Source organism: Lissotriton helveticus, chromosome 3_1 (assembly GCF_964261635.1).
Source record: "Lissotriton helveticus chromosome 3_1, aLisHel1.1, whole genome shotgun sequence".
Taxonomy (NCBI): domain Eukaryota; kingdom Metazoa; phylum Chordata; class Amphibia; order Caudata; family Salamandridae; genus Lissotriton; species Lissotriton helveticus.
The window spans coordinates 618,935,096-618,946,909 of NC_136061.1; the positions used below are offsets into that span (position 1 = coordinate 618,935,096).

At 47.1% G+C, this 11,814-nt stretch overlaps 1 protein-coding gene across 3 annotated transcripts in view; it reads left to right on the top strand.

Moving 5' to 3' along the window:
• The window catches only part of FADS1 (fatty acid desaturase 1), a 544,935-nt gene extending 533,562 nt beyond the window's left edge, over nt 1–11,373 (top strand). For all 3 annotated transcript variants that reach the window (XM_078680603.1, XM_078680602.1, XM_078680604.1), the window contains 2 exons: nt 5,928–6,053; nt 7,776–11,373. In XM_078680603.1, the coding sequence (XP_078536729.1) occupies nt 5,928–6,053; nt 7,776–7,827 (178 nt within the window). In that variant the 3' untranslated portion in view covers nt 7,828–11,373. The remainder of the gene's footprint in view (nt 1–5,927; nt 6,054–7,775) is intronic.
• Nucleotides 11,374–11,814: the final 441 nt, after the last annotated feature.

Below are 11,814 nucleotides of genomic sequence, written 5' to 3' on the forward strand. Positions count from 1 at the left end.
GTTTGTCCTGGGAGTGCAGATTAATCGTACGATCGAGCTTAGGATAAAAAACATTATTCATACAAGATGAACACCCGGCGCAATACCTAATGAAGATGAGGACTTAACCCCACGAGGTCCTGAGGAGAATCCCCACATTAAAGGGGCTTCGAAACGCGTCGACCCTTCTGTGCGATTTGTTGTACATAAGGCCATTCTTTATGTTTAAGTAGACTGTGAATATTTAGATTGTAAATAGATACGATGGCCTTGTTCTAAATGTAATGTAAATATTGCTGAAACCTAACCTCATCTCCCACAAATTAGAGCAACAGGTTCCTTCTGAGCCTGGGTGAGGTCCCCTTGTTTTTTCCTAACTTGTCCTTATTCACTTCCCCCAGTTTCTTTTCAATTGTTTCTTTTTCACTTGCACCAACCACTTTTTTATTATTTTGCGCGTGTCCATAAATGACAAAAAGAATGACGGTATGACAGCTTCACGTGTAAATGACGGATGTGTAATATAGTGTGTTTGAATGTGATTTACCTTTTGATTTTGGGTGACAACTTGCACCACTTTCTTCTTCTCCCCTAAATTGCACATAGTATACCCCCCCTGTTAAAACAAAATTAAAGTTTTGATTCCTTTGAATAAGTCAATTGAGAATAAGAAAAAACAAAAATTATTACAGACACATTAGCGTCTTGTGTATATGCGACAGTTGTTTAACCTCACTGTGCATGAAAATTGTTGAATATGGTTGGCAGTACTGGCATTTTGTTTTGTTTAGATTGATATGTGGCGCAGCCTTACTGCGTATTTGCCAAACCCTTTTGGTGTTATTTGCTACCTGGAGTCCAGCATGGCTCACATGCTAGATCTGAACAATCTCAATCTCCGGCCGTAGCTTTCGCCAGCTACACTCATTTGTGATCCAGCACCTCCAAACTTCCCCTTCTCCCCTGTCTTGCATCAGCCACAGAGCTCTTTCGGTATCGGCCGTAAGCACAGCAAGTGGGAGTGCGGTAGAGGGTGGGTGGTGCTGCAGACCCCCCCCCCCCCCCCCCCAAATAACCACTGCTGGATTTCAAAAGGTGAATGGCCAATAAAGATGCCTTTATATTTTGATTGTATTGTTTTACATTTGCTATGTGTTCAAAGACCGAGGTCAAATATCAGGCTTCGTCTTGTGTCAAATTGCTGCTCATACTCCTAACATGGAGATTGGTGCACTTGTCTTTTCCCAACAGCAAACAAAAGTTACAGGATTTTGTAAAGTGAGCTATGTCACAGCCTTGCTGAGTTACGGGGAATGTGAAAGTAAAGTCTGTAGAATGTCACTTTTTTCCAACACACAGCAACATTTAAATAATTATAAATGAACAGCACAAAATATTCAATTTATAGAAACAGTCAGGAAAGCACAAATGAAGCAATTGTTTTTGTAATTCTGTAGTATGATGCAAACATGGAAAATAGTTTAATACGATCAAAACAAATCAAGGCACTTTTCTTGGTGATGCGCAAATGACAGTGTGAAACCTGATTTCCACACATTATTGTTGGCGTGCTATATAGTTCAACCAGTAAAACTGCATGTTTCTGCCAATTTTGTGTCCATTTTAATTAAAAATTTGCCATCCGTAAATGACACTCTGCTACCACATCACACTTTAGTAATATATGTACAACAGCGTGATGCAAAATGCACTGGCAGCTACACAAAACACCCAATCTTACCAATCTTCTGCTGAATTGGAGTGGCTCCCCTGCCACACTTGTGTTTAGTTTGATGCTTGAATTGTTCACAATCCCTCTTACTTCACCGACTAACACTGAGGGTAGCACCACCACTTTGAAAATTGTTCGAGCACCACTGTACTCCCCTCACCCCGTCCTGTCAGTCACAAGACTCTGTCAGTATCACAGATATCCCACCGACAGCCATATGCCACCCACGTCAGGCTCAGTGCTCTTTCAGTGCCACAGATATCCCCACCCATGTTCACATGTTCACCCCTTCCTGTCACGCTCAGTACACTTGCAGTATCACAGGTACCCCAAGCCCCCTGCCTGCCCGTCAGCCTCAGTGCTCTTTCAGTACCACAGATATCCCACCCATGTTCACCCCCTCCTGTCACACTCAGTACACTTGCAGTATCACAGGTACCCCAAGCCCCCTGCCTGCCCGTCAGCCTCAGTGCTCTTTCAGTGCCACAGATATCCCCACCCATGTTCACATGTTCACCCCTTCCTGTCACGCTCAGTACACTTGCAGTATCACAGGTACCCCAAGCCCCCTGCCTGCCCGTCAGCCTCAGTGCTCTTTCAGTACCACAGATATCCCACCCATGTTCACCCCCTCCTGTCACACTCAGTACACTTGCAGTATCACAGGTACCCCAAGCCCCCTGCCTGCCCGTCAGCCTCAGTGCTCTTTCTGTACCACAGATATCCCACCCATGTTCACCCCTTCCAGTCACACTCAGTACACTTGCAGTATCACAGGTACCCCAAGCCCCCTGCCTTCACGTCGGCCTCAGTGCTCTTTCAGTACCACAGATATCCCACCCATGTTCACCCCCTCCTGTCACACTCAGTACACTTGCAGTATCACAGGTACCCCAAGCCCCCTGCCTTCCCGTCAGCCTCAGTGCTCTTTCAGTACCACAGATATCCCACCCATGTTCACCCCCTCCTGTCACACTCAGTACACTTGCAGTATCACAGGTACCCCAAGCCCCCTGCCTTCACGTCAGCCTCAGTGCTCTTTCAGTACCACAGATATCCCACCCATGTTCACCCCCTCCTGTCACACTCAGTACACTTGCAGTATCACAGGTACCCCAAGCCCCCTGCCTTCCCGTCAGCCTCAGTGCTCTTTCAGTACCACAGATATCCCACCCATGTTCACCCCTTCCTGTCACACTCAGTACACTTGCAGTATCACAGGTACCCCCAAGCCCCCTGCCTTCCAGTCGGCCTCAGTGCTCTTTCAGAATCACAGATATCCCACCCATGTTCACCCCTTCCTGTCACACTCAGTACACTTGCAGTATCACAGGTACCCCAAGCCCCCTGCCTGCCCGTCAGCCTCAGTGCTCTTTCAGTACCACAGATATCCCACCCATGTTCACCCCTTCCTGTCACACTCGGTACACTTGCAGTATCACAGATACCCCAAGCCCCCTGCCTTCCAGTCGGCCTCAGTGCTCTTTCAGAATCACAGATATCCCACCCATGTTCACATGTTCACCCCTTCCTGTCACACTCAGTACACTTGCAGTATCACAGGTACCCCAAGCCCCCTGCCTTCACGTCAGCCTCATATTTAACAACAAGGGGTGGTGATGGACAGAGTTTCTGAATTAAGCAGAATACTCTCACCCAGTCAAGAGATCAGGGCTAGCTCACTGCACCATCCCAGTTCAGAACCTGGCTATATGCAAATTAGTCTGTTCCTGTCCCAGTGCATGATGGGAACAGGGCAAACCAAACTACCAAGCCAATTCTTACACTGGGAAGGAAACAAGCTTCCGGGGACCGGTTTCTGGCATTTCAGCCGTCGTCGGCCCGGCTTGCTTGAATCCTGATGGTGCAATGAGCAAGGGACTCACATCTGAGTATACCCTTCCACGCTTAGGGTGGACAAAATATTTAACAACAAGGGGTGGTGATGGACAGAGTGATGGACAGAGTTTCTGAATTAAGCAGAATACTCTCACCCAGTCAAGAGATCAGGGCTAGATCCAACACCGTTTTTTAGCTCACTGCACCATCCCAGTTCAGAACCTGGCTATATGCAAATTAGTCTGTTCCTGTCCCAGTGCATGATGGGAACAGGGCAAACCAAACTACCAAGCCAATTCTTACACTGGGAAGGAAACAAGCTTCCGGGGACCGGTTTCTGGCATTTCAGCCGTCGTCGGCCCGGCTTGCTTGAATCCTGGTGGTGCAATGAGCAAGGGACTCACATCTGAGTATACCCTTCCACGCTTAGGGTGTACAAAATATTTTTCATCACCACCCCCTTTTCTGAATCGTTTTTGGCCACTATAGGTGTGGCAGGGTATACTCAGACATGAGTCCCTTGCTCACTGCTCCATCAGGATTCAAGCAAGCCGGGCCGACGACGGCTGAAATGCCAGAAACCGGTCCCCGGAAGCTTGTCTCCTTTCTGGTGAAGAATTGGCTTGGTAGTTTGGTCTGCCCTGTTCCCATGATGCACTGGGCCAGGGACAGACTCATTTGCATATAGTCAGGTTCTGAGCTGGGATGGGGCAGTGAGCTAAATAACGGTGATGGATCAAGCCCTGATCTTTGGACTGGGTAAGAGTGGTCTGCTTAATTCAGACACTCTGTTCATCACCACCCCCTTTTCTGAATCGTTTTTGGCCACTATAGGTGTGGCAGGGTATACTCAGACATGAGTCCCTTGCTCACTGCTCCATCAGGATTCAAGCAAGCCGGGCCGACGACGGCTGAAATGCCAGAAACCGGTCCCCGGAAGCTTGTCTCCTTTCTGGTGAAGAATTGGCTTGGTAGTTTGGTCTGCCCTGTTCCCATGATGCACTGGGCCAGGGACAGACTAATTTGCATATAGCCAGGTTCTGAGCTGGGATGGGGCAGTGAGCTAAATAACGGTGATGGATCAAGCCCTGATCTTTGGACTGGGTAAGAGTGGTTTGCTTAATTCAGACACTCTGTTCATCACCACCCCCTTTTCTGAATCGTTTTTGGCCACTATAGGTGTGGCAGGGTATACTCAGACATGAGTCCCTTGCTCACTGCTCCATCAGGATTCAAGCAAGCCGGGCCGACGACGGCTGAAATGCCAGAAACCGGTCCCCGGAAGCTGGTCTCCTTTCTGGTGAAGAATTGGCTTGGTAGTTTGGTCTGCCCTGTTCACATGATGCACTGGGCCAGGGACAGACTAATTTGCATATAGCCAGGTTCTGAGCTGGGATGGGGCAGTGGGCTAAATAACGGTGATGGATCAAGCCCTGATCTTTGGACTGGGTAAGAGTGGTCTGCTTAATTCAGACACTCTGTTCATCACCACCCCCTTTTCTGAATCGTTTTTGGCCACTATAGGTGTGGCAGGGTATACTCAGACATGAGTCCCTTGCTCACTGCTCCATCAGGATTCAAGCAAGCCGGGCCGACGACGGCTGAAATGCCAGAAACCGGTCCCCGGAAGCTTGTCTCCTTTCTGGTGAAGAATTGGCTTGGTAGTTTGGTCTGCCCTGTTCCCATGATGCACTGGGCCAGGGACAGACTAATTTGCATATAGCCAGGTTCTGAGCTGGGATCGGGCAGTGAGCTAAATAACGGTGATGGATCAAGCCCTGATCTTTGGACTGGGTAAGAGTGGTCTGCTTAATTCAGACACTCTGTTCATCACCACCCCCTTTTCTGAATCGTTCACGTCAGCCTCAGTGCTCTTTCAGTACCACAGATATCCCACCCATGTTCACCCCTTCCTGTCACACTCAGTACACTTGCAGTATCACAGGTACCCCAAGCCCCCTGCCTTCACGTCGGCCTCAGTGCTCTTTCAGTACCACAGATATCCCACCCATGTTCACCCCTTCCTGTCACACTCAGTACACTTGCAGTATCACAGGTACCCCAAGCCCCCTGCCTTCACGTCGGCCTCAGTGCTCTTTCAGAATCACAACTATCTCCATCTATGGCCCTCATACTCCTTCCCCCGGCCCCCACCTAAAAGCGCCCCTTATAATCTGTCACGGTGTTCTTTGAATATCAAGTGTCTCCATCTGTGGCTTTGCCCTTCCGTGAGATCCTGTCTCTCTGCCACCGCTCTCCAGTATCCCGCATTTTGTTCCCTTCTGTTCTTCTCACTGTGCGCTCAGACTGCCCTGGTGGGATTGCGTGTCCGTGCGTAGTTGCACAGCTGCTCACTTTTGAATTTTTGTTCCTACAGTTTGTTTCCGACGATGCCCAGGCACAACTACTGGAAGGTGGCTCCGTTAGTCAAGTCGCTGTGTGCCAAGTATGGCATTGAGTACCAGTCAAAGACGCTACTGACGGCCTTCGCAGACATTGTGCAGTAAGTTCCCGTTTCTGAGAACTCACCCGTGAAAGCCTGTAGCGACGCCACCGCCAGATGAGGAAGCTATAGGTTGGGCGATGCGATGCTTAGTTGATTAGGAGAGGTGAGGGGCAGCTAGATAGAGGAAGACAGATGGTGAGTGGGGCGCACAGTTGAAGATGGGAGAAGGTAAGACATAATCGGGTAGATGGAGTTCAGCCTCTGCGTGCGGGGGAGTGGTGGTGGGGAGGGGAGAGAGAATATGATCTGGCACAATCATGTAAAGATGTGGAAAAAGCGGAAGCAATGCCAGGTCAGATAATAAAGATGAAGATGGGTCTTGGGCGGCCCGCTCACTGCCTCGTTGCAGTGTGTGCTGCAGTTGTCCATTAGGGTGACTTAGTGGTCGCCAGGACAGTAATGAGTATATTTCAAGCCCCTAACACCACCAGACCGTCCCTTTTTCTGACACTCTGGTGGTGGTGCTCCATACCCCATATTTACAAGGGGCGTTAAGCCAACGTCACCTTGTAAATATGGCCCTTTACGCAGCAGTCCACTGTGGCAAAGGGGCACGCAATGGATGTTGCAGTGTGCGTTCCACCACAACACCCAATGCTTTTTGACTTTACCCCATATTTACTAGGATGGGGCAGTACCAAAAACTAAAGGCCAGGTAAAACCTGGTCTTAGGATGGCGATACAAGGTGAAACAATTTCTCCTCTTATTTTTGCTCTTTCTCTGTGTGCAGCGTTCTGCAGCACACATAGAAACAGGAAATCGCCCTTCAGCGCAGGCACCCTTGCAACATGGCGGAAGGATGCTGGTGGCGCAAGGCAGCTTTTTTAACGCCAGCGCTAAGGTATGGGCAATATTTTGGTAAATACGCTCTTTTCTGCCTTTTGAAGATGTGCGAGTGCAGCGTTGCCAAATTTGGCGTTACACTGTGCTCCAATATTTTTTTGTACATAACCCCCTTAGTGTCAGCTCTGTTCTCAAACTAGCGTCACTCAGACGGTCTAAGGCAGTGACTTAACAGATTCCCCCCGCAGCCCCCGGGTTGGGGCGGCAGTCTTCTATACATAAAGGAGGCGGCGCTCAGTTTGTCAGTTCGAGGATGGGAAACGGCTTTTACAACGAAGCCGTTTCCACGAAATCTTTAACCACGCATGCAGTACAACGCATGCGTGGTTACAACTAATGCCTTTACCACGCATGCCTTTACTACGATGTTTGTAGTAAAGGCATATGTGGTCAAAGTAAAAAAAAAATGGGGGGGGCTTGGGGGGGGGTCTCCCCCCCCCAAATAAAACAACTCACCATAAGTCACGTCGGCATCAGAGTCGATTAAGAGAAATCGGTAAAAATGTCGTTTTCTCTTCACGACGTATGACATCACCACGCAAATAGTCGGTGAAAGGTTTATGCGTGCTAAACGAATTCCGTTGTAACGCATGCGTGGTAAAGGCATGCGTTGCAACGGAATTCGTTGTATCATCATATATCCCTCGAGGATATGGGTATTACGCCCCCCTCCCCCCATCATTTCTTTGGGGGGTGGGGGGAATTTGAGGTTGGCTTACGTCACAGGTCAAGAAGTCTGAGAATAGCTAAGAAGTTACGGTTTCGGCCGTCCACAGCCCTTCACGCGTGGTCACCCCCGCTCGGCGATTGTGTATCGATATTTAGGAGTCGCATACCTCGTCCTAGCATTGACTGCTGCCTCTCTTGTTTTGCAGCTCTCTGAAGGAGTCGGGGGAACTGTGGCTGGACGCATATCTGCACAAATAACTGGGACTGCTGGCAGCCAAGCATTAAGGATATGAAGGTGTCCGGTCGGCACAGTGAGGGTCTGAACCTGCCCCGTCCAAAAATATCTGGCCTGTACCCAACTCTTCATTCCCATCATAGCCTCTGGCTCCGGAGGCCGAAGATGACTGCTATATAAACACAATCTACGTGGATTTCCGTTCTCAAACGCTCAAGATTTTGTTGACAGAAATTTGGGCATTATTTGGAAGACAAAACAGGGTTAATTGGGCCTCTCAGTTTTGCTAGTCGTGTGCAGAAGCGACTCTTTCAAGCACAAGGGCTTCCTGCGTTTATTTCTAATGTTGTAGTGCCACCGTGTGGCTATTTTGTTTATTACTTGTGTTTTTAGAGGTATCCCATGGCGGCAAAACCTATGAACCGATATAACAAACCGTTTTAACTTTTTCCCACTGCTACCGTGACTTCCAGAAAAGAGCAATTGTGCTAGGCGATAAAGCCGGGGTTTAAACGCCCTGTAGTGTTCACATATAAATAGATCAGTTGGAAATATGACCGCTGCATTGCTAAGACCGTTTCTTATGGAGTAGGCAGAGATTCTCTTACCACGCGCACACATACTGTGGCAGCCCTCTCTTTCATTTATGATTATTCAAAGAAAGGTGGACTTGTAATCCTTTTTGCCCAGAAGGCGGAAAGGTTTCTATTAGGATACACTACAGTGCATTACATACGGTACAGAGCAAGACGAAGCACCCTAAAGACAGTTGATGGATTCAGGCTAAATTAGCCTCGAATGCCTTCTTTAATACATACTATTTTAAGCATGCCACTTTTGCAGACGTCATTGGTGTGAACTTAGCTCCTAAAAAACACTGCGACATCACTGGTAGTGTGGTTCAGCCCAGTACACACATTCTCCTCGTGCAGTGCAAACACAAATAGGCAATTCAGCTGAGCTTGGCACTGGGATCTGGGGGAAGAAGAGTCTTCCTATTAAAACGTAATAAACAACATAGTTAGAAAAGTTACGTTTTTCACCCAAAGCACTTCACGCTTGGTGCTGAAGACGACTGATGCCTGCTAGCTAGTACCTTTGTGCGGCTAAAGGAGTAATACATTGGGGTATATTTACAAGAAAATATTGGCGCGTGGAGCTGCACCAAATTTGGCAGTGCCGTGCTCTGACATTTTCTAAACGCAGGGATGCACCGTTTTCACAAGCAAACAGTGCACTGTCTTTCCAAGCACTAAATATAGCTGCATAGCGCCAACACAGGCACCTTTGAACAAGGGTGTCTGTGTTGCAGGGAATGATTGTTTAAGTACCGGAAGGTGTCCCTTCCTGCACATAATTACTAACATGATTTGTTACTTCTATGTGTGCTGCAGAATGCAGCGTACATAGAAAAAGCTAATCATCATTATTTAATGATTGTTTCTGAGCAGGAAGGGACACTTTCCTACACATGAACAATCATTAATAGAAAGAGCAAAATGCTGTGTGTGATGCAAAATGCAGCACACATACAAAAACAAAAAGCGAGGAGAAATATTAGTATTTCTCCTAGTCTTGCCATTCTAATGCCTTCTCTTTCCTAGAGTTAGTTTTTTGCGCTGCCTCAGATTTATACCTTCTTGTAAATCTGGGGCAACGCCAACAGCAAGGAATGTTGTAATGGAACACCCACAGCAACACCTATTGCACGCCCCATTCACACTAAGGGATGCGTGTAAAGGGGCCTTATTTACAAGGCAGCGTTAAGTCACGAAAATAAGTGGCTCAATGCCGCTTTGTAAATGTGAAGAAGAGCATATCGCCTCCAGAATGTCACTAAAAGTGAGGTTCTGGTGGCGACATTCCCTTGTAAATATGCTCCAATGTTTTTTTCAGAGTAATGACCCGTAAGCAGACTTTGAAGGATTTGATGTTCCTGTGGGACGTCAAAAGGAAGAGCCAGATTACTTTTCATAAGTTTGGAAGGGTAGTCTGAAGCTAGTCTGCAGTGCCAATGGTAGACTAATCTCAGCCTCAAGGTACTCTTATAGTACTTCAAGCTTATTGATCTAAACTGGCCAGAGCAATTTAGTGTACTGTAGTGATGGTAGGATTATATAGATGCCAGTGTAATATTGCCTGGTTTCTGTGCCATTATGGCTGAATATCTATGCCATTGTAATATCAAAAACAACAGTTGATGGACAGAATGCAGAACAATGTCATACATTCACCCCAGTACAGAGATCTGGGCCTAAATCCATCGTTTTTTTTTTAACTCCACACCACCCCAGTTCAGACATGGCCATATGCAAATCAGCATTGACCCTGTGCCTCATGGGAACAGTCCAGCCCAAACTGCCAAGCCAGGTCTTCCCTGGACTGGAATCAAGCATCCTAGGACCGGTTTCTGGTTATCAGCCAGGATAGCTTGACTCCAATGGTGTAGAGAGCAAGGGACTGGCGAGCCACCCCATGGTGCTAACAGCGGTTGCCCTGCAACAATATATTGTGCCATTTGAGACTTCAGAAATTAGACTGATTCACGCTATATTATACTTCCTTAGGGTTCTAGTGATAGGCAAATATATACCTGTTTGAAATTGTGCCATATCTGGGTTCTGCAGAGTAGCAGATTTGTTCCAAGAACTAGTGCACCACCCGAGTACTACATGCTGGTAGATTTGTGCTAGCAAAATACAGTGCTAGCCAAAAGTACTAAAGTTAGGCAAATTCACAAAGTTTTACGTTTGTCCCTCTACGGAACTAAAGGCAGGTCGATATGTGTCACTGTTCCACCTCAGGGTTTCAAAGGCTGGCTGACCTGGACCAGTGGACCTTTCAGACCTGGGTTTTGAAAATGGGGTTTGGTAGAACATTGGGACATTATAAATGTCAAAGATAGGTTGCTGTGTACCAGTATTACACATCAGGTTTTGAAAGCAGGCTTGTTTATGAAAGTCATACTTTATTGCTTAGGTCTTCAAACTGGGGAGCAGGCCCCGTGGGGATGGGGGTACCAGCATCTAGCCAAGAGAAGCATTGTGCTATGATTTAAGTGTTAAAAACATGAGCAGCACTAAGCCATCTTGTAGTGGGCCGTCAGAAACAACTTTTGTCATGTATATCCTGACAAAGGAGTATGTGTAAAAAGGGGTAACAGAGCTTAACTTCAATGTTTAAGTATGTTTAGACATATTTAAACTGCCAATTTGGCAGAATAATTATTGAGGACAGATGAATTCTTTTTTTTGGGGGGGGGGGGGGGGGGGGTTACACAGCATTAAGAAGTTTGAAGACCACTGCTCTATAGTGTACTGATGGCAAGAGTACCCGTGCCCATGTTATAATACACCCAGGGTGCCAAAAGCAAGCGGATACGTGGCTGTACAATGCCAACCTCAGGTCCTAAAAAGAAGTTGCCAGTATGTCACTCCATGGATATCTGTGCCACTTCAAGTCTTATTTGTCTTGACCTCTGTGCTAACTTGTGCTCGCCGACTGTAGAAATGTATCATCAGATGTGACTACTGTACTGACTAATAAACACTGATGATTTTGCTAACTCAGCCTAGTGTTGCGATTTCCTCTACATATTAGCCTAGTGGCACTGTGCCATATCTGTATAAAGGGGTACGTTTCAGCACAAAGAACTGGAGACATGAGGGGAACCCACAGAGAGTCAACTCTTTTCCATCAGATGTTCGTGACCTATGTGGTTGCAGTGGAAATCATCAGTCTTTTTGGGTACCAGGTCAGGAACTTGGGCAAAGAGTAAAAGAGGTTTTAGAAGACAACCCCAGGAGCTGGAACCAACTTCTTACGGGTTTACCAAGAGAACACGCTGGCTGCTTTACCACTGCAATGCATGTTATAGCATAACTGAGCGTTACATTTAAAAGGTGGACATGTCATAAGTGACCATGAATAGTTTCACAAAGTACATTTCTGGGATTGAAAGCGTTTGATAGAAGTGGTGGAATTGGATTTCAGTGTTTACATATGTGAAA